This window comes from Mya arenaria, chromosome 14 (assembly GCF_026914265.1).
Source record: "Mya arenaria isolate MELC-2E11 chromosome 14, ASM2691426v1".
In the NCBI taxonomy this organism is placed as follows: domain Eukaryota; kingdom Metazoa; phylum Mollusca; class Bivalvia; order Myida; family Myidae; genus Mya; species Mya arenaria.
In genome coordinates, this window is record NC_069135.1 from 43,408,749 (window position 1) to 43,430,872 (window position 22,124).

At 36.3% G+C, this 22,124-nt stretch overlaps 1 protein-coding gene across 1 annotated transcript; it reads right to left on the reverse strand.

Annotated features, from left to right (window-relative positions):
* Positions 1 to 343: 343 nt before the first annotated feature.
* LOC128217106 (uncharacterized) lies at positions 344 to 21,114 on the reverse strand. The gene is made up of 3 exons (XM_052923986.1): positions 21,026 to 21,114; positions 13,249 to 13,743; positions 344 to 2,127 (listed from the first exon to the last, which is right to left on the reverse strand). The coding sequence occupies exons 2-3, from the start codon at positions 13,617 to 13,619 to the stop codon at positions 801 to 803; spliced, it is 1,698 nt and encodes a 565-aa protein (XP_052779946.1). The 5' UTR covers positions 13,620 to 13,743; positions 21,026 to 21,114; the 3' UTR covers positions 344 to 800.
* Between the last annotated feature and the right edge of the window lie 1,010 nt (positions 21,115 to 22,124).

Consider the following 22,124-nt stretch of genomic DNA (forward strand, 5'->3'; position numbering starts at 1 on the left):
ACCACAGGGTGACTCCAATATACCCCCTTCAAACTTCGTTTGTTGGGGGTATAATTGGCAATGTTGTAGGGACATGTAAATTAGTTTCTGTAATAAAATAAGTTATTACAAAATTACATACATGTGTGTGTGTGTGTGTGCGTGTGTGTGCGTGTGTGTGTGTGTGCAGCGTGTGCATTTGTGAAAGTAGGCTTTTTACCCTGCCAATGGGGCTACATACATTTGTACTTTGAGATTTCTGTAGCCAAATCCAGACTTCTGTAGCCCCACAGCTTACAGAAAAACATTGGACAAAACTATGAGTACTTTTTATGATTTTAGACAAGGAATAATATAAAAACTATTCAGTATGTTATTTTATTCAGAACTTTAAAGATGCAAGTATTGGTTGGTCCTGTCAATCTGTGTTCAGTATTCAGAAATCCTCGGCCATTTTCCACCAAAACTGTTCTAAACACCACTGTTTTCTATGGAAAAACGGCCGAGGAGCTCCAAATGATTATCCGTAAGTAGGTAAATGGTGTCGAAGTAAACATTGACCTGACATATTTTTAATCAACAAGCCTGATGATTTCATCCTTATTTTATCCTAAATAATTTTTTCTTAGCCTGGGTAATTTTTTAGTCACCTCTGGCGATCCGGCTACCGTTAATTTCGCACACTGTATATGTAAAGATCTTACAGGATTTTGAAAATGAGATAACCAGAATAGAAGCAAAATTTACAGATTCTGTAAAAAAACTCGAGTATATGTTGGTTTCCAATCTCTTCCTGACTTTTAGTTTGTTGATTTGTTTAACTATTTAAGCTGAAACACAGAAATCTCATTGCTCCGACCTCCAACTATGATACTGTGTCTAGTAAACAATACTGCGCAAGGTTTGTAAAGTACATCTGCCAAGGTGGCCAGTTTGTGTTTGCCCTCCTTGTCCACCTGGGTCACTTTGTGGGACAGCTGTGAGCAGACAAACACATGTCCTCCATCACTCACACACACTGAAATAGGCAGATCAAAGTCCGGGTCCTGAAGAGTTGACAGAATGTTCCCACTTGTGTCAATGGTGATGAGTTTGTTTGTGTGTAAAGCTGGAATGTAGATGTTGGTGCCATCTCTGCTCACTGTGAATCTGCCCACTGTGACTCCGGCACTATTGTCTTCGTATATCATTTTCACTAGCTGACCTGACATTGTGTACTGGTAAATGGCTGTCAAGGATCCTACATATAGGTTACCATTGTGATGGGCAATACCGAAACAAAAATGTGGAAATGTTAACTGTCTTGTTACACCAATTGTACCACCAGTCACAGTGATGAAGTGCACACCTTTGTTACCGGCACCTAGAGTTACAGCAGCTTCATTTCCAGCAATGTGACAGACATGGTTTGGCGCAGGAATAAGCTTACATGAGGCCACCTGATAGTGGGAGTTCAGCAGCTTTAATTTGCTGTTGTCTGTGATCAAGATTTCTCCTCCAGGCATCTCACATAAACCATTTACTTTGCATTCACTATCACTGAGCAATTTTACAGAGTATTTTGAACTGTTTTTGGTCATAAAAACAAAGTTTGGGTGTTGATATGGATCTTTGACAGGAATTCCTTCAATTTTTCCAAGTGTGTTTAATCCGGAAAGAAACTGTTTGATCCCGGGATCGGCCTGGAATGTTAGTGATATGTCAGGCTTAATGGACAGTTCCTGTAGCATGTTCTCTGCTTCTCTCATCTTGTGCTTGCATTTTTTGAAGGCTATAAAGAAGGTGTTGTCATCTTGCTGGGGTGAGATTATTTTTAAGCAAGTATTTAGTGTGTCAGTGAGCTGAGTGCATTTGTTTATGTCCTCCTGTAAGAAATCATCTGCCTCATGGAGTTGTTCTTGTAAGATGTCATTGGTCTTTTTCTCTATTTCATCAAACTTGTCATTCACTTTTTTCCTGAGTGACTTGATTTCTGCAAACAATGTATTCCCTGAGTCTTTGAGAGACTGTTTGTTGTGTGTCCTCTTCCTGGTGATTTCTTGAAGCCTGTGATTTATGTTTTGTACATCAGGTGGCAGTTTTATGTAGTCAGTTTGTTTTTTCAATCCATTGGCTAGATCAGGAACATGCTTGATGCTTTGACACATTCTGAAAATTGTGAATGTTTTATTTTCTGAGCTCTCACAGCATGAACATTATTCCGTATGCTTTTTATGCCCCCAAAGGTGGGCATATTAAAATCGCACCTTCCGTCCATCCGTTCGTTCGTCCGTGTGTCTGGCTCAATAACTCGTGTCCGGGCTGTAACTTTCCCTTGTATGGACAGATTTTAAAATAACTTGCCACATGTGTTCCACATACCAAGACAACGTGTCGCGTGCAAGACCCGTGTCCCTACCTTTAAGGTCAAGGTCCAGGGTTCCCGCGGGTCGGTGGAATTACCGAAAATCCGAAAATCCCCGTAAATACCGAAAATCCCTTCCATTCTCTGAGGTATATAGCGTTTTCTTTAATACGCCCGGATTTACTACTTTATTGTGTTCGAATGTTGTATGCCGTAATTGTTGGAGGTTGGAGAGGGGTGGGGAAGCCTGGGGAGGGTGGGGGTGGGGGTCGTGGTGACTAAAACCCGGGACCCCCTTTCATTTTACATCGAGTGTGCGAGGTGGTTTGTACGCCGGGAGTAATTACTTATTATTAGTGTCATCGCTTGTATGCCATAGTTGGTTGTAGAGAGGGGAAGGGGAGTCGGTGGAGGGGTGTTGGGGTGACTTAAACGTAATCAAAACCAACGAAGTATGATAACAAGATTTATTCATTCAGTTTCGTTTATGAAAATTGAACTGTATTGGATGACACCGCACAGCAAGACACTTAAATGTGCGATCTGATAAGACAGCAGACGGTAATAAAGATACACAGAAGTTGTGTACTGTACATGGGCTGAAGTTATTTTGTTATCGTAGATATTGATATTTAATGTTTTAACTTCAAACTAGTAATTCAATTGATATCAAATTATAGTTTTTTATTGATTTTCTGATTTTTAATATGTCGTACATTGATTGTTTAATAGCTTTTGTATTGATATTGCTTGTAATTAGTTATCAGTTTATATTGTTGAAAGCGCCTTTGAACGTGTATATAGAAATGGTGCTGTATAAGTAATCGATAAATAATAATTAATTGTGTATTGTGAACAAGTTGTGTGTCGATAAAGGTGAATAACTGGTATCAAGCGGGAGTTGATTATACAATTGTCCTTATGTGTATCATAACGAATTGTATGTGTCTCAACTGTTATGTGGAATCGCTTGGTAATTTTCATTGCACAATCTCGCGAAGAAATAAATGCAAATTGTACAATTTCACTTAAATACCATCACTGCACCTAAATACGAATCATCAAAATCATATTAACATTGGTCATGATAGGAAAGTGTTATTAATGAATAAAGGCATAATCTAATATTTTATATCGTAAAGCATACCGTTTAAATACGTACATGCAATACTCGTCTCAATATCGATATGGACATGTCATTGTGAGATATTGGTCCATGTCTGTTATCTATCAGTAATGACACCCCGCTGTGACAGATTCTTATCGTGCGGTCAGTACCTGGAACCATGCTGTCACTGATGACTATAATACGATGTGTATTGAACCCCAATCAATGGCGTTCTGGTTCAAAACGGAATGCTCCTGTGAACCAGAAATTAAATCTTGTATTTTCACGGAGGTAACAAGTAAGAGTACGCGGTGTATGAAAGAAACATCGGAAGTCTGAATATTTATTTCTTAGTGTAATGCAGTTCAAGAGTACGTTGCACGTCAGTGTTTACGATATTAAAGAAATTTAATATAATACACCACTGAGGGCCATATGACATAATAAGGACAGGCCATTTACCCATCGAAGGTGTATATGGACCGAGGCGTAAGCCGAGGTCTGTTCACCTTCGGGGGCTGAGTAGGCGGTTATTATAATGCCATATGTCCCGAAGTGGTATATTATATGAAAGAGGATGATCTTAAGCGAAGTGATATTGCTAATTTTCGACCATATGAGAGCGTTCAGTTATGGCAGGATGAATGTGGACTTGAATTGGACCAAAGATTTGTATTATATATAAAAAAAATTCTAATTTAGATGAAAAACAGATTGTTCATTCACCGTGCCATATCCAGGCCACACCACGAGGAGGCGCTCTCGGCATGGCCCATCCCCCACCCCCACCCAAAACCAACCCTCATTTAGTTGAAGAAGTTTCAACACATTCCTAATTTGTTACGTACTACAGCTTCAGAGAACATTGAAATGCTACAGCATCTTCAAAAAATCATAAAAAATTGGTCTAATTGAAAATAACCTCCCTCCCTTATGGACTTTCATTTCGTATTATTTTAAGACGGACTGCTTATGCAATGTTAAAAATATTCATCAATTAATCCCGAAAGAAATCGATACTTATTTTGAAATAATCATCCTATTCTGCGAAAACAGTTAGGTTGCCGAAACATTCACGGGAATGACCGTAAAGTGATATGTTCGAATTAAAGGTAATTAACAACCGTCTTGCCACTATGACAGTACTCGTGAACTGTACCTTGTTTGTTATATAGACCTATCTAGCTCACAAACATTTTTCTATAAACCTTAATATCCCGTTTTAGAACTATTCACATAAAGGCACACCAGCATTTAAATGGGTTAGTAATCATACAGAAATGCAATGTTTTAAGTCCACGTAAGAGAGCTATGTAATGGCTCTCTTAAGCAGCAATGTAGCACTAACGCGCAAGGGTTGTGGCAAATGTAAAGCATGTATAATAATAGAAGTTAAATACACATATGATAGCCTGAACATTCAGTGTATAAAACAAAATAAATAAAACATATGTACAAGATGTAAAACTGAGTTGACAAAACAGTTGTATAATGACTGTCAATTATCAATCAAAGCATACAAAGAACCCATGGCTAGAAAGATACTAGTAGGTATAATGGTGTGACATTGTTGGCAGTACTGTTGAATGTCACGTCAATGCATATGTCTCAGCTTTCCCTAAAGGGGGACATAAACTGAAAACATAAGCACCTTTTTTTCATTTTTTAAGTACAGTTGTTACTTCATGGGTACCTCAAAGACTCGAAAGCGAAACGCGAGGAAAATATGCCTGTAACATGTCATGTTGTCGAGCAAGTTCGAACTCTTCATGAACTTTTCCTGAACTATTTTTATTTATTTGTTGTTGATGCGATATAGAGAAATATTTTATCATAAAGCGATGATTATGGAATAATTCATCCCAGTAAATGTAGTCGACATCAGCTAACCGTATTTATTGCTGGCCGATTACAAAAGGAGTAATTGCATTTGCGACGTGAGTTGCGCTGAGAGATATGCCACCTCAGTGAGACTGAAGTTTCCCTACAATGGGATTCACGGCGGGTCTCTGCAGCAACAAACTCACGCGCTTAAATGGGTTTCACTGATTGTCTAGCTCTGACATAAATGGTACACCCCAAAATCGAATGTACCATGTATATCGTTTGACATAAAAGTGCATGTTGACATCAGCTAGCCGCTATTATTGCTTATTATTGGCGCATGGTTTTCGACGACGACAAAAGGTTAACGCAATTTGGAAAAAGGAGTAGTTGCATTTGCGACGTGAGTTGCGCTGAGAGATATGGCACCTCAGTGAGACTGAAGTTTCCCTACAATGGGATTCACGGCGGGTCTCTGCAGCAACAAACTCACGCGCTTAAATGGGTTTCACTGATTGTCTAGCTCTGACATAAATGGTACACCCCAAAATTGAATGTACCATGTATATCGTTTGACATAAAAGTGCATGTTGACATCAGCTAGCCGCTATTATTGCTTATTATTGGCGCATGGTTTTCGACGACGACAAAAGGTTAACGCAATTTGGAAAAAGGAGTAGTTGCATTTGCGACGTGAGTTGCGCTGAGAGATATGCCACCTCAGTGAGACTGAAGTTTCCCTACAATGGGATTCACGGCGGGTCTCTGTAGCAACAAACTCACGCGCAAGCACTTCAAAAGGTATGACATGTTTTCCATAGTAGACACAGCATGGCACGAGCAAAAATGATACAAAATGTTACATAATTCAAAAACACATTATATGAACAAAAAGACATACAATAAAACACATAACATCTAAAATGACAATGTTTTTTTTTTGTACCGGACAATGGCGCACAGTAAATCCACAACAAACAATTGAATGCGCCTATGCATGAATTTGATGTTACTCCATATAATGGGAAATTTTCGTTTGGTAATTTTCAACACGCTTTTTTCGGGTACGTCGGCGTCACATGATCTCCCATATGAGGCGCCCTATCAGATATGGTAAAAAACAGTAAAATTTGGGGTTAGTTCGTAAGTAGCTGGACATGATGAAGGCAGCGACATCAGCATTTACGTAGTTTCAATTAATCTAGATGTTCCTGTACATAACGAATGTTCTGGTCTTACCGAGCGCCATATCCGGTGATCTTATATATATATCGAAACAGTTATCACAGATAATTACAACACAACTGAGAAGCACAATTAAGGCGTTTTCGAAGCACAGCTAGACAAACTGATACATGACATAGGTCTTTAATATATTTAAATGTCCGCTGACTGGATTTAAATGTATGTTTTTTTAATTTCTTTGCCATTTTGCTTTCATCTATATTTGTTTTAATCGGTGGTAGCTACGTGAATTATTTTGTTGTATTATTTTCATTTTAAAGAAGGATTTTGAAAAGTTATCTGCATTTCATACAGCGCCCTTAACTGACTGTGAACACAAGTGGAGGTTACACAATTTCTACAAACAGTAAAAAACGGGGACCAAGTGACAGTTGAAAAGATGGAAATAAACTGGGCAAAAGAAACGCGAAATTATACACCAATAGATTAAGTTTGGTAAAATGTGGCAAATATCACAACAACACAAGCATGACATGGACATAAATAATGGTTGCATAGAAGTATTCATGTTGAGCTCCATTTTTTCGAGAACAACCTCAGTTAAGAAGGTCCGTAAATTCTACATTATATAATGAAAAAAATGTGTAGATTTAAGTTGAAAATAGTTGCCCGTTAATTTTTATAAAATTGCAAACATAAGTACAGCTGCTTAATTCAATGTACAACGCGATCTACTTGCGTGCGGCGTAGTTAAAGTGTACCGATTTCTTACTTTGTAAACCGTTCATAGACATTTGAGGTTGTTTTCGTAGGAAATGGCCAAGGTGCTCCGAATGAAAACATCGGCGTACATGCATAAATAGATTGCATAGGTTATAAATATAACAAAGTGACCACGAAAAAAATATTGCATAGAATAATCAACATCAACTCATTGCACACAATATCTGATACAATACAAATAAAACATTACAAAATCATGTGCTACTGTCAGCGACTTTAATGTGAACTGATTGGTAACTGAATGTGAATTTGCAGTGAGCATTAAAAGTCCTAAATGAGCTAATTCTTTAAATAATTTAAATTAAATTATAATACCATATACATCTTTTCGTAAATTTTTACAGTTGTTACAATCTGTGAAATCTTGTCTAACTTAGCACGTAGCGATGCTTTACTTTATCAAACAGTCGGCTAACCACAATATAAATATTGTAAATGGCTTCACAGTCGTTGCCTTTGTAATATTCTTTTCAATTATCACCTCATTGCAGCATTGTTTTAATAATTGTCATCCGTATATATTCAATTGAAGTAAAACATAATATATACAAAACAGAATATATATGCGGCCTTTCAATTATAGAATTACTTCACAATTTATGACTGTAACATTTCACAGTGTGCAAAGTGCTTAAACATCACATATGAATACATAATATATCATTGTACATTCAGACCTAATATTTAGTACGCTTAATTAGGTTGAGTCATTAAATCGTGACAGTAGGTGTTTAAAAAAAGTCTACAAGCTGCACTCTCACAGATTGACCATCCTAAAACTTTTTAGTGCGAGTATATTGGCATGTCGTTATATGACAACTAGAAACAAACACGTATAAATCGCCGATGTAAGCTAACTAAATAGGAAGTTAGGTTTTACTGTACATAGTGAGTGAACATGAAAAAACAACGCACCTTGTGGTCCTCATTGCAGAATGCGCCTAGTCGCCAGACGTGACTGTCCCCGAAAATTGCAACTTTCTTCATTTTTAATAACAAGAGTGAACACAACATACATGCAATATATTTGAACACACCTTTATATATACTGACAATCTGGCGATTGTGCTCAAGCCATGCCAAGGTGTTAATTCTACTACAAACACTCATTACACGGTTCTAACTTTGATATATCAACAAGCGCTTTCATTAGGTACTGCGAATTCACACCTTTTTACCAAACACGTTAAATTTAACATATCACGTTCTCAAGGTGTTCCGACTTTAATTAGCCAATTTTAAAACCCATATTCGCTTTCTTTAAAAGCAAATGCTAACAACGCTTTTCCTAAAATGTATTCACTAAATCTATATTGTACTATTATTATACCAAGAACAATACGAATATAATTGATAAAACATACATATATATATAAATAGAAACACTGACGTGCAATGTACTCTTGAACTGCATTGCATTAAGAAATAAATATTCCGACTTCAGATGTTTCTCTCATACACCGCGTACTCTTACTTGTTACCTTCGTGCAAATAGAACAGAACAGATATTTTATTAAGACTTGTACAACGTACATCATCTTCTTAACCACAAATGAATAATAAATAAACAAACACATGGTATGACATAGGTTATACATAATATGAAATAGAATCATAAATACATTCAAAAAAATATTCACATCAGGTGAGGATGAACATAACTATTATAATTATAAGTCAATATTTAAAGTTGATCTTCAAATACTCCTTTGTGTAAATACAAGATTTAATTTCTGGTTCACAGGAGCATCCCGTTTTGAACCTGACCGCCATTGGGGTTCAATACACATCGTATTATAGTCATCAGTGACAGCATGGTTCCAAGTACTGACCGCACGATAAGAATCTGTCACAGCGGGGTGTCATTACAGATAGGTATCAGACATGGACCAATATCTCACAATGACATGTCCATATCGATATTGAGACGAATATTTCATGTATGAATTTAAATAGTATGCTTTATGATATTAAATCTTATATTAAGCCTTTATTCATTAAATACACTTTCCTATCATTGTCATGACACATGTTAAAATATGTTGATGATTCTTATTTAGGTACAGTGATGGTATTTATGTGAAATTGTACAATTTGCATTTCTTTCTTCGCGAGATTGTGCAATGAAACATACCAAGCGATTCCACATAACAGTTGAGACACATACAAATCGTTATGATACACATAAGAACAATTGTATAAATTAGGCACACAATTGTAAGATATTCTTTTTTTTTATGTACAAGTGATTCAAAGGTAATATTTCTACTATTGATACAACCTTATTCATTGTGATTTGACTATAATGTTTTCTGGCTTCATGTGAATGACCGTCCGATACTCGTATTGGGTATCATATGAATTGTAGTTAGAAATTATAGCAATCAAACACAATAAAATGTGATATTGAACTAGTCGTTAAAACATTAACATATATGAAATTAAAAGGACTTCCCGGGATTTAGCCATCCCCCTCGTCCGACTTCCACACCCCCCTCCACCCACCAACAACATTGGCATACAGGACGACCAAAATGAAGTATTACATATCGGCGTACACACCCTCGCATACTTTTTTGTATACGGTAAGGTACGACCATACCCTCCCTTACCTCTACAATTTGAAATGAGATATGTGAAAGTAGTATTTGAGACTTCTTCGTAGCCACCACCCCCTCCTCCGACTCCCCCACCACTCTCCAACCAACCTCAACCACGACATACAACCCACTTAAACACAATACAGTTTTAAACCATACTGCATACTCTTGTGTATGTAATTAGATATATGAATGGGGTTCCCGGGGTTTAATCACTCCCTGCCCCACCCCAACTACCCCGACTCCCCCACCCCTCTCCAACCACCAAGATATACAGCATACAACCCACTAAAACACAATGCAGTTTTGAAGGAACGGCGTAAAAACCTCCTCGCATACTGTTCTTTTGTACGAACTTTTGAAAATGAAAGGGGGTCCCGGGTTTTAGTCACCACGACCCCCACCCCCACCCTCCCCAGGCTTCCCCACCCCTCTCCAACCTCCAACAATTACGGCATACAACATTCGAACACAATAAAGTAGTAAATCCGGGCGTATTAAAGAAAACGCTATATACCTCAGAGAATGGAAGGGATTTTCGGTATTTACGGGGATTTTCGGATTTTCGGTAATTCCACCGACCGGGTTCCCGCTGGCGATCGCCATTGTCGCCATTTGCGACAAAATCGCAAAAGTGGCGATAACTTTTTAAATTTGGCGAATTTATGGCGACAACGATTTTTTTCTGAAATATTTTCTTAAAATGACGTAAGTGGTGACCATGCGGCCTGCATGATAATCGATTCTGTCACTGCCATAAATCAAGCGCATCTGCTGGTGCGACAACAAAAATTAATCCGATAATTAGGGCAAGCAGTCACGGCCCAGTCAACACCTCGCTAATTATTGCAGAATTTTATTGCTTTCACGGATAAACAATGACATCCTTCAACTGTTATGTCTCTTATTAGCAAACAATTTTAATATTTAGCTCAACAGCCTTGTTGTTGAATAATTATCGTGTTAGTTTTAAATATGCAAATCGTAGAATTTTATGTTGTCGGAAAGTCACGTGATATGCAAATTTCGTAATGACGTTTACGCGCTTAAAATAGACTTGCTTTCGGTTTTGTCGCCATTTGTAATTGCTATAAATGCAGCATTCTAAGAGTTCAAAAAGTGTCAAAAAGATTAACAGAAATCAAATAAATAGGATTAAACCCCATTTGATAAGGCTTCTAATATATTGGCTGGAGTAAAGAGTAGGTAGACAAATTTCTATTAGGAAAGTTATGGCCCTAGTTTGACAATGTATATTTCTTAGAGTTTTCATTTATTTTAAATTTATCTCATAATTTCACAAATGTATTCTTTTATTGTATGCAGGCATTAGACTGAAATCAACATATTGATGTTTATGTCACATTTTTTGCAATATTTTTTTTATTTATATACTAGTCCATATACAATGAATTTTGTCAACAGAATAACAATTTGCTATTAATATCTTGTGCTTCATGTACAACAAAATGTTATGATTTGCACGACAATGTGCTAATTAAATGCAATTTAAGGCTCTTTAAATGCTTAAACCCCATTAGCTTCAGGGGGCTTCGCCCCCTTGGCCCCCACAAGGGCGCTGCCCTGGACCCGTAAGGGGGCCTATCGCGGCCCCCTTAACCCCCCGCGAAAAAGTGGCGACAACTTTTTAGAACCCAGGGGGAACCCTGAAGGTCACACTTAGTGTTTATTCACAATGGAGTGCTGCATATAAGGACATAGAGTATAGGTTGTTGTGTCCAGGCTGTAACTTTCCCTTGTATGGACAGATTTTAAAATAACTTGCCATATGTGTTCCACATACCAAGACGACGTGTCGCATGCAAGACCCATGTCCCTACCTCTAAGGTCAAGGTCACACTTAGGTGTTTATTCACAATGGAATGCTGCATATAAAGACATAGTGTATAGGTTATCATGTCCGGGCTGTAACTTTCCCTTGTATGGACAGATTTTAAAATAACTTGCCACATGTGTTCTACAGACCAAGACGACGTGTCGCATGCAAGACCCGTGTCCCTACCTCTAAGGTCAAGGTCACACTTAGGTGTTTATTCACAATGAAATACTGCATATATAAGGACATAGAGTATAGGTTGTTGTGTCCAGGCTGTAACGTTCTCTTGTATGGACAGATTTTAAAATGACTTGCCACATGTGTCCGACATACCAAGACGAGATGTCACATGCAAGATCCATGTCTCTACCTCTAAGTTCAAGGTCACACTTAGTGTTTATTCACAATGGAATGCTGCTTATAAGGACATAACAGTGTAGGTTGTCAAGTATGGGTGGTATTTTTATAGGCAATTTAAAATAACTTGCCATATGTATTTGACACGTAAAGGCAAGATCAACTTTTCATGTACTGACCTTGTTCATAGGTCAATGTCACATTCGGGGGCATTCGTCACATACTGTGACAGCTCTTGTCTTTATCTTAAAGAATTTGCTCAATCCGATCCAGCCTTGCAATACTTATCAGTAAATATCAGAATTGTTCAATGTTTATTAAAGCAGTTATGTTTCTTGATAAACATAATTTCAGTTGAATATCACAAACAAGGGGTCCTGCTAAACGTCACTGTGAGCTATTAAGAGAGCTCTACTAAGAACTACAAAGAGATAGTAAGAACTACAAAGAGTTACTTTAGAGCAATAATTATAAATATGAAGAAGTTTAAAAAGGGTTAGTAAAAATAGACTTTTATTTTAAAATTCACTTATTCATAATTGAAAAAAAATTCTTTTCACCAAAGAAGATTATCATAAATATTGTTCTATTAATACCCAAATACATGCAACAACTTGAAAATAAGCTTACTTTCTGAATTTTAAATACTGTCCTAATCTTTGATTTTATGATTCATTAAATTATTACATTTCTTTTTGTGCATTTAGGTATCTCTTAAGAGTTCTTAGTAGCTCTTAGCAATTATTAATAGCTCTATATTAGTAGTTCTCAGTAGCTGTTAGTACTTAATTGCTCTTAGTTTATAGTAGCTCTTAGTAGCCTTTTGTAGTTCTTAGTAGCTTTTAATAGTCCTTAGTATGTTACTTAGTTCTTAGTAGGTCTTAGTAGTTTAGAGTAGCATTTTGCAGGACCCCAAAAATGAACAAATTTAATTTCAAATATATTGGAGTGTTACTATAGGTTGTTGATATCTAATCACAAACTGTAATAAAATTGCTTTTGGAATTAAATTTCTTTTAATGAAATTAAACAAAAAGTTAGCTTGAATGGATACTTCAAAGAAATGTTGATTAAAATTAAAAACTGAACGCTGAATACTGCTACAAACAAATTGATGAGTATATTATGATGATATAATAAAATTGATAACTAATCAGTATTTTGCATTGACTACAATTATTTAACAATGATTTATGGATTGATAAGTTATAAAATAGAATAAACGACTAACCTGTGATTAAGAGAAACACAAATGTGGCAACAAAGCTCATCATGGTCCTCACAGAGCAGTTCAATCTTCTTGTCACCATGTTTGTCACATATCTCTATGGGGCTCAGTCCTGCATACCCCAACCACTTGCTCACATCTTGTCTTCCAAGCACGGAATGTGTCCTAAACAGTTTGTTGTGAAGCAGTACACAGTTGTTGCAGTAATATTTCTTGCATTCATCACAGAAGAATTTTGCCTCATTATTTAATCCATCATCTTTACATGGAGAGCAGACAAAGTCATGAATTAGGTCAGATGCATGTTCAACAGATTCAAAGTTAGATGCCATAATTTCCTTTTTAAAAATAACCCTGTTCAAGTACTTGTTCATATGAATTTATTAGGTTGTTAATGTTTCTTAAGTTAAGATGGCAGACAACAGTCATCATCATTTCGTCAAATGGAGGTGTGTGGTCCATACTTGACAAGAATCACCACTTGTAACTGAAATCAACCTGAAATGAAAAAAAATCACATTTTCAATTTTCACCTTACATTGGTTGACAAAAATGCTAAAAACAAATGCATTGCATGCATGCAGTGGCTGTCTTGAAGGCAAAGAAAATAATTTGGAGTGATGATCATTTGCAAGGTATTATTTTATGTAGTTTTACAACTTTAATTGCAATAATATCCCCTGGAGGAGAGAAAATACCCCAGATATTTGATCCATCCCCTGGTCCTCCGGAGGGGGATGAATATTCGGTCCCCCAGATTTAAAAAAAATATATATCATCATATTAAAGAATTATAATGATTTAATAGAAGCAATATCTTGATCAATTAATCACATTTCCCTAGTCTAATGTCAATTTATGGAATTTATGTTATCAATGATGATACAGCTTTTTTGTTGAGCTTTTTTGTCAGAGTCATCTGTTTCTGCAATATATAGGAATATATATCGCAATAATACATACCATATCCCCCAGTGGAGGGAAATCCCTAGGAATTTTATTCTATCCCCTGGTCATACATGCCATATTTCTGAGAGGCTTTCCAGGGGATTTTTGTCTGAATTCCAGGGGATTTTGAAATTACACCAAGCAATTTTTAGGCAGCGAAATCTTAAGCAATATCTACATTTATGATATAAGAATAAATACAGAAACACACTCTTATTACAATAATTTTTGGATTTTAAGTCATCATCGTCCATCATGTAATTTCCCACTTATAATATTATCGATGCTTTCCACTGACAACCTTGAGCAAGTTTTTTTTTTAAAAACGGGGGATAGGTCGGAATTCCGGGGGATTTCCCCCACCACCAACAGGGTATAATGGCATGTATGCCTGGTCCTCTGGAGAGGGATAAATATGCCCCTATATTAAATGGTCTCCAGAAAGATGGCATGTATGCAATATCTACCTAAAATATGCTTTTACACATACATGTCTATATTTATACTGGTATACCAGCATCCAAAGACTTTCCTACAGTTTCCTCAATAATAACAACATGGCATTGGTTATGATATTGTCCCTATTATAACTGTCTTACAGTCTAGTTAAGTCGCTACCACCAGCTAGAGATTCAGCCTAGTCCATATAAACAGCCACTTCAGAGTCTTTGACAGTTTTTGATTTGGCAACTCTACGCATCCATATCCCACTTGTTGTTTTCCTAACCAATAATAACAGGTCGCAGCACGAAGTATATTGAGCGAAAAGATAACAGGCACCTGCTAGATGGTTTCAAAATGGCAATGCTTTGCGACAGAAGTTGATCTAAATTAAACTAATTATTTGTGTTAAACACTTAAGTGTAATAAGTAAAAGGTATTGGCTAAAATAATTAATAAAGTCAGGCACGTAGCGTCCTATACGCAGAGTACGCAGACGCGTACAGATCATCTCAAAAAATCAAAAAAATGAATAGTTCAATTTTGCAAAAAAAATTAACCCCTACATGTAGAAGGATGAGTAAAATATAATAAGTTGTTTTGTTTAGGTCAGATTTCAATTGTAAAACTATAAACTAAATTGTTGAAATAACGATTGTTTACAAATCAAGGCGTCTTCTTATTTTGAATGAGTATACGACGCGTAGAGCTACTCGATAATTCAATTATAAATATATTTGTCTGCCTTTAATACTTTCTATGTTGCAATGTTTTGAAAATGGCTGAAATAAAATCGAACGCTCCAAATTAGGGAAACAGTTTCAATTTCTGAATCACATAAGACTTATTTACACACATCGACCAACGTCAACTTGACATTATCTTTTGCTTTTCAGACTGATTGGATCAAGCTTATGGTGGTAACAACCTCACTGGTTCGTGTCAAACAGTCGGTAGAGATATTCCACAAGCAAGGATAATGAGTATTGTGGGCCTTAACGAGGTTTTGGTCCACAAGGTGGGGATTCGAAGGAAAAGGCGTTCGGGTATCGCCAATCAACGACTGGAGCAACCTAGGAAAGCTGGTTACAAGGCACCAGGCGTTGAAATAACACAATGTTCGCTTCTTGCAACAGATAACTTCATCAATATTTCAGAAGGTAAAGAGAACGACATCGTCGCTAAGTTGTTTGACGGCATGATATTGTTGTAACTAAAAACAGACAGATACTGAAATGTATTAAACTCTCCATTATCCTTTGTGGAAACTTAGGAATAGCATTGAGAGGTCACGGAGAAGATGATGGAAACTTCAGTACAGATAATAGGCTTTTACGTAACTACTTGGTTAAGAAAGAAACTGAAAAAAGTACACGTACCCTGAAATTCAGATTTAGCTAATACAGATATGTGGAGAAATCATTGTTGAAGATATTTTGAGAGAGTGCAACAAAAGCCCATGTTATGGATTCATTGCAGACGACGCTATAGACTGTAGCACAATATAACAAATGGCTTTAATGGCTAATACCTATAATCACTCTAGTGGACACCGAACACGTCTTGTCAGGCTTGATTAAATTAACTGCCCTATTACAAAAGAATGACTGTGATCATTTCGTCGCAGTAGAGGAGTCAAAGGTTGAAAACCCCATGATCAACAAAGAAAGTAATGACCCAGCAATATGAGACGCTCTCTTCCAAAGTGCCATAAACATTGCCCAACACAATGCCATTGAGCCATCTTTACAAAGAGTTGCGCAAAGCCAATTGACACCACTGGAATATAGACCTAAATGACCTTAGTTCCAACAGAAGATAAACATGTTCCTGCCATTCATTGATCACCTGTCTGCAGAATTGGATGAACGCCTTCTTAACTCTACTCGGCGCAGTATCCGCTCTCGAAGCGACTTAACCAGCTGTCAGAGGCGCTGCATGACTCTATCTTTGATTCATACAGCCGAGATCTTCAGCTTACGAGATGACGTTTCACAGAGAAGTTTAAAGATGGAGAACAAGGTATAAATATTCTGTGTTACTTACATACACACTTATATGTATTGTACATGTGTAGCAGTGGTGCAATAAAGCTGTATTTCTTTTCCTTAATTCTACCTGCATTTTACATATATTTGGCTTGTTACAATAGTACTTACAGCCAAAAGTGTTAAAAGAAAAATACTACCCATATAATGCTTGGATATTTACATATAAACCATCGTATTTTATCATTAAATCTTAACATCAGAACGCCGACTTTTTAAACTTTTTTTTATAATTGATGATATAAATAAATTTATATTTGCCAAAATACGAGAGACATTCTAAGATCGGTCAATGTTGATGAGGCAGAAAAGCCATCCGATTTGTCTGACACAATCAGGGCCAGTAAATTGTCTTGTTTGTATATTAATTAAGAGAAGCAACTTGACAGTGTTGGATAATTTTGTAAGACGCAAAAAGCAGGTAACTAGTGCTTGTCAGGGATCGAATTTAACGGTCGCTAACTCGCAAAATGCGAGTAAGAATCGAAAAATGCGAGTAGAAAATCCTGGCACTCGAATATTTTAGCGACCGCGAATAAAATCGTCGAATTCGCTCAAACTCTCCTTTGCGCTTTAAAAACTTTCCGCAAGTTTACTGCATAATAGATAATCACGTGACCCGGTATATGGACGCTTGTCGCTGCGTACAAATGTTACTATCGGATATTTAAGTAAGCGCCTGGAAGATGATCATGTGACCGTGTATGGACGCTTGTCGCTATACTCAAATGTTATTATCGGGTATTTAAGCAAGCGCCTAGGAGATAACTGTTTTCGTCTCGTTTGTGATTCGCAACTGTCAAAAAAGAAGAGAAAATTAACCACGTTTTGTTACGCGAAAAGGCCTGGAAAGGTGAAAAGGCTGACAGCGACGCGGGGATTGACCGAGAAGCCCCCCAATAAAACCAAACCTAGCGAATAGTCATGAATTGTCGGTACTTTGTCGCAAACCAAAAATTCTCGGTCCGATTCTACGGCATCTGTCAGAACCGTCAAAAAATAGGAAACGGAGTTGAACACCAAACTTTTGTATGCAACAACAGAGAATAATGGCAATGTTGAATTCAAAATGTAGTGTGATGTTTGTAAAGAATTCGTCAGCGATAAAACATCAACTGTAGGCATTTCAGTATTTTATTTTTTATTTACTAAGCAACAGTTCGCACCCTGCCCATATTACTTGCTAGATCCTCCATGCTTTGGTCACGTGTGCAATATACATTACCATCGAAAAATGTCAGTGTACATATATATTTTCAAGAGAAAAACATCTACTCTGTGTAGGATTCGAGCCTATGAACCCCTGCTTGTAAGTCTGGTCCTCTACCCAACTTGACTTACCAGGCACTTGGCTACTCAGTCGCATTGAATGGCTTAGAATAATGACTGTTACACTCCTCCCCACTTTACATTTTGAAAGTATAAACTTTGGTGGGGAGGAGTGTCACTTACTACTAATGATTCAAGGCTTTTAAGTAACCAGGAGCTCAGTTAGCCCAGCTGGGTATATGATTTATTTATGTAAGAATCAAAAACAAAATGTAAACGTTTATAGTTTATTCTTATCTCAATGCACTTGATAAACAATGAACATAATGCTACAACAAAACTACTTGTTTATTTGGCAACTAACATGAAGTAAAACAGCCTTTTAATAAGTGCTAGTGGAACCCACCATTTTGCTAGTTGAAAAAAATGGCACTAGCAAAAACTTGCTAGTGGCAAAAAAAGTTAAATTTGATCCCTGGCTTGTGTTCGAGTGACTGTTTCATTGTGTCCATACAGAAGAATGCTAATAGCATCCGTTGCGATAAGTACCGAGTCTGTAGTGACTAAATGTTGAATGATGATGTTATAAATACTCGTGGTTTTTAAGTTTTACACAAGCATTGGCGTGTATAGCTGTATACATGCTGATCACACATATTACTGCTTTTTTGCCTAAAAATGAATTGTGGTAGCTGTCAGTTATCATGATTATTATGGCATCACTTTTATCGGATGGTGTCAGGATATCAATATCATTTCATGATCAACCTCATTCCCTCTATATATATCAATTAAACCATTATCTTTTTTGTTGACAAAACTTTGATACGTTAAGGGGTCAGATTGCTCCGAGAAGTCACTACAGACAATCTGGTAAACAATAATTTTCCGGGGAAGTACTTGCGTACACATCACAAACCTTCTTGCTACGCCCCTGAAAGTGTAACTTTTGTGTTTTTATTTAACAGTGAAGTGTTAAGTATTGTGGAGTAACAGTTGAAAAAATATATTTTACATTGGTATGGATCAGTCGACTAAGATTCAGCCGAGCCACACTACCACACTCACTGTTGTCTTCTACCTAAACACACCGGTAGTTTATGAGACTATTTAGTTGGGCCTCCATACAAATTGGCCCCTTACCAAATCGGCCCCTAGTTGAAACGTTTACCTTTCCGGCCCCTTACCAAATCGGCCCCATCCTGTAGACGTTTCGACATTTTGGCCCTTATTTATTTATATTTTTATTTCCAAATATAAATAAAAATCATAAAAAAAATATTTGAAAAGAAGTTATAATGAGATATGTTTATTCACATAAAGCTATATATGCACAAAAATGTATTGATAAAAAAAAAATTTAAAAGAAAATATATTTATACTTGAACACAAATATATATACTTGTGAACATAGACATTTATTATGATATTGTTTTTCTATAAAAAATAAATCGAGTTAAAACATTAATCTTTATACATATGTACTTCAAAAAAATCTTGAAATAATCTTTAAAATAATATTCATAAGCATGTTGTTAATATTTACATGAGGTATAATGAAATGTATTTTATATCAAGTCCACTATCTAAAACTGTTTCAAGCACCCATCATCCGCCATAGATGGCATCAACATTTCTCAAAAACTTCTTGCACGTGACCTCACGCGAGTCATATAAGTCCCACTCATCCATAATCCTGGCGTCAATATCTACATAACGCTCTCTACGCTGACTAGCCCATATAAACAGCCACTTCAGAGTCTTTGACAGTTTTTGATTTGGCGACTCTACGCGTCCATAACCCACTTGTTGTTTTCCTAGCCAAGAATCACAGATCCCAGCGCTTAGTATATTGAGAGGAAAGATAAGGGGCACCTGCTAGATGGTTTCAAAATGGCTATGCTTTATTGACAGAAGGCGATCTAAATTAAACTAATTATTTGTGTTTCATAAAACACTTAAATGTAATAAGTAAAAGGTTTTGGCTAAAATAATTAAAGTGTAACTTTTGTGTTTTACTTTAACAGTGAAGTGTAAAGTATTGTGGTGTTGGTGTTATAGTTGAAGAATATATTTTACATCAGTGATTTTTTTTTTTGGTGCAATTTACTGCCTTCTAAAGGCTGTTTACCCTTGTAAAAAACTGTCCATTTTTCCCTAAATTTTAAAACTTTTCCCAATTTGATAAATGCAGATTACGTTAATGAATGAAATAAGCAATTAATTTCGTGAAATATAAACAAAATCTTAACAAGACTTACTCTTTCACAGCATAATGTATGCATAAAAAAGTTAAAAAATGTATATTTTCCATTATAATAGCTATTTTGGCCTGATTTTGTATTTTTCCCAAAGTCAACTTCTTTTACCAATTTGCAAGGCACATGCAGTAAAAATAATTCTTAAAAAAAATCACTGTACATTGGTTCGGCTCAGTTGACTTGTGGCATTTAAGGAACAAAATGAATATCCAAATGATAAAAAAGGTTTTCTAAACCCACATTATTGTGGCTGTACGGTGACAGCCAAGGGCTGCCTCCAACATTTATATAAGTTGTTTTTTTTCTGAGACATTTCTTTTATCAATCTTATCAATGTATTTCATTAATATTTGTCTATTTGTGAATTTACATATCTCATTTACAACTTCTTTTGAAATAAAATTTGACAATTTTTTTTTTCTTTATATTCAAAATAAAATAAAATTAAGGGGCCGAAGTGTCTGTGTTCAAATTCAGTAAGGGGCCAAAAAATCTTGAGTCAATTTAATTAAGGGGACGAAATGGCAATGCCGAAACGTCTAAGGCTTGCCACAATAATGCGCGTTAAGGTAACGTTTTTTAAGATATGGATATTTATTGTGTTCCCTATAACGAAGAGTCGCCAACACAAAAATTATCAAAGACTCTGAAGCGGCTGTTTATATGGACTAGTCTAAGGCAGTAAGGGCCGATTTGGTTGTAGGCCGATTTGGTAAGGGGCTGATTTGTCTCGCTCCCTTTAGTTGCACTATATGCCAGTAGCTCATCTAACGTATAAAATTATCAATGAGAATGTAATTGTTCTCTACTTACCCAAGTTATGAGGTGTGCCACTATGTTTTACCATGTTTTACCACTAACTTTTCTTAAGACCATTATTTCGATTGATCAGTGTTAAGGAGACGCTTGGGAGCAGCCAACAGTATTCATATATCGATGATGGGAACGGTTCATGAATTACATGCCCTGTATAAGTGTAGATATTTTCATTATAAATATACCCTTTAGAGCAAATTGCCTAACAGTTTGATAGATAATAAACTATGAGGAAAACCTTTTGAGTCAGAATAGGTCTTCATTTTTTCTTTATATATATTTAAAAAGTTTATATATTAATAGACAAAAAATAGTTCAGTTATAGCAGTGTAAATCAAAGTTTTTTTCCTTCTGTCAAAACTGAATGCCAAAAGATCGTACGCTATTTCTGATCCATCATGAGAGGTAATTGCTCTTGACTTACAATTTTTGTTGTTCACAAAATAAAAGTCACTTATATTTAAGCTTAGGTCAATAGATATCACACTAAACATACAACCTTTAAGAGTTTTCACATTACCAAAGTTGGTGGAGAAGGCTAGAAGTATTCAATTAATGGTTAAGATTGATAATTCATATTTAAATTCATTTACTTAATACACATGTTTGATAGTAGAAACAGTTATTACTTGGGCTTTAATTGTATTATTTTTGTTAGTTGAAGGCCTCCCGGTGCTGATGGTATAACAGTTGATTCTGATCCGCTTGGCGCAACCAGACGCACGTTAGACTAGATTTTATAACGTCGATTGAATGTGTAATCAGGTTGTCAGCCCATCCCCACCTAGAATCTGGAAAATAGCTTACTATAGGACCAAATTCCGGAATACCGCTTCATTTTGATATTGAATCCGGAATACCATAAGTAACCAATTTAGTTAAAATATTACACGTCACAATTTGTCTTGAGTTTCGTATATTTTAATTAAAAATTGCCTTCTCTAGCCATGTTTTACCATACTTAGTTATCACACACATGTATCGATACCTATATATTTGTAACTTGCGACGTCAAACAAACACCAACAGATCCCTTTAGAGAAAATCATGCTCGACCCTGAAGGGGTCCGTTGGTCTTTATATACAGTAAATTCTC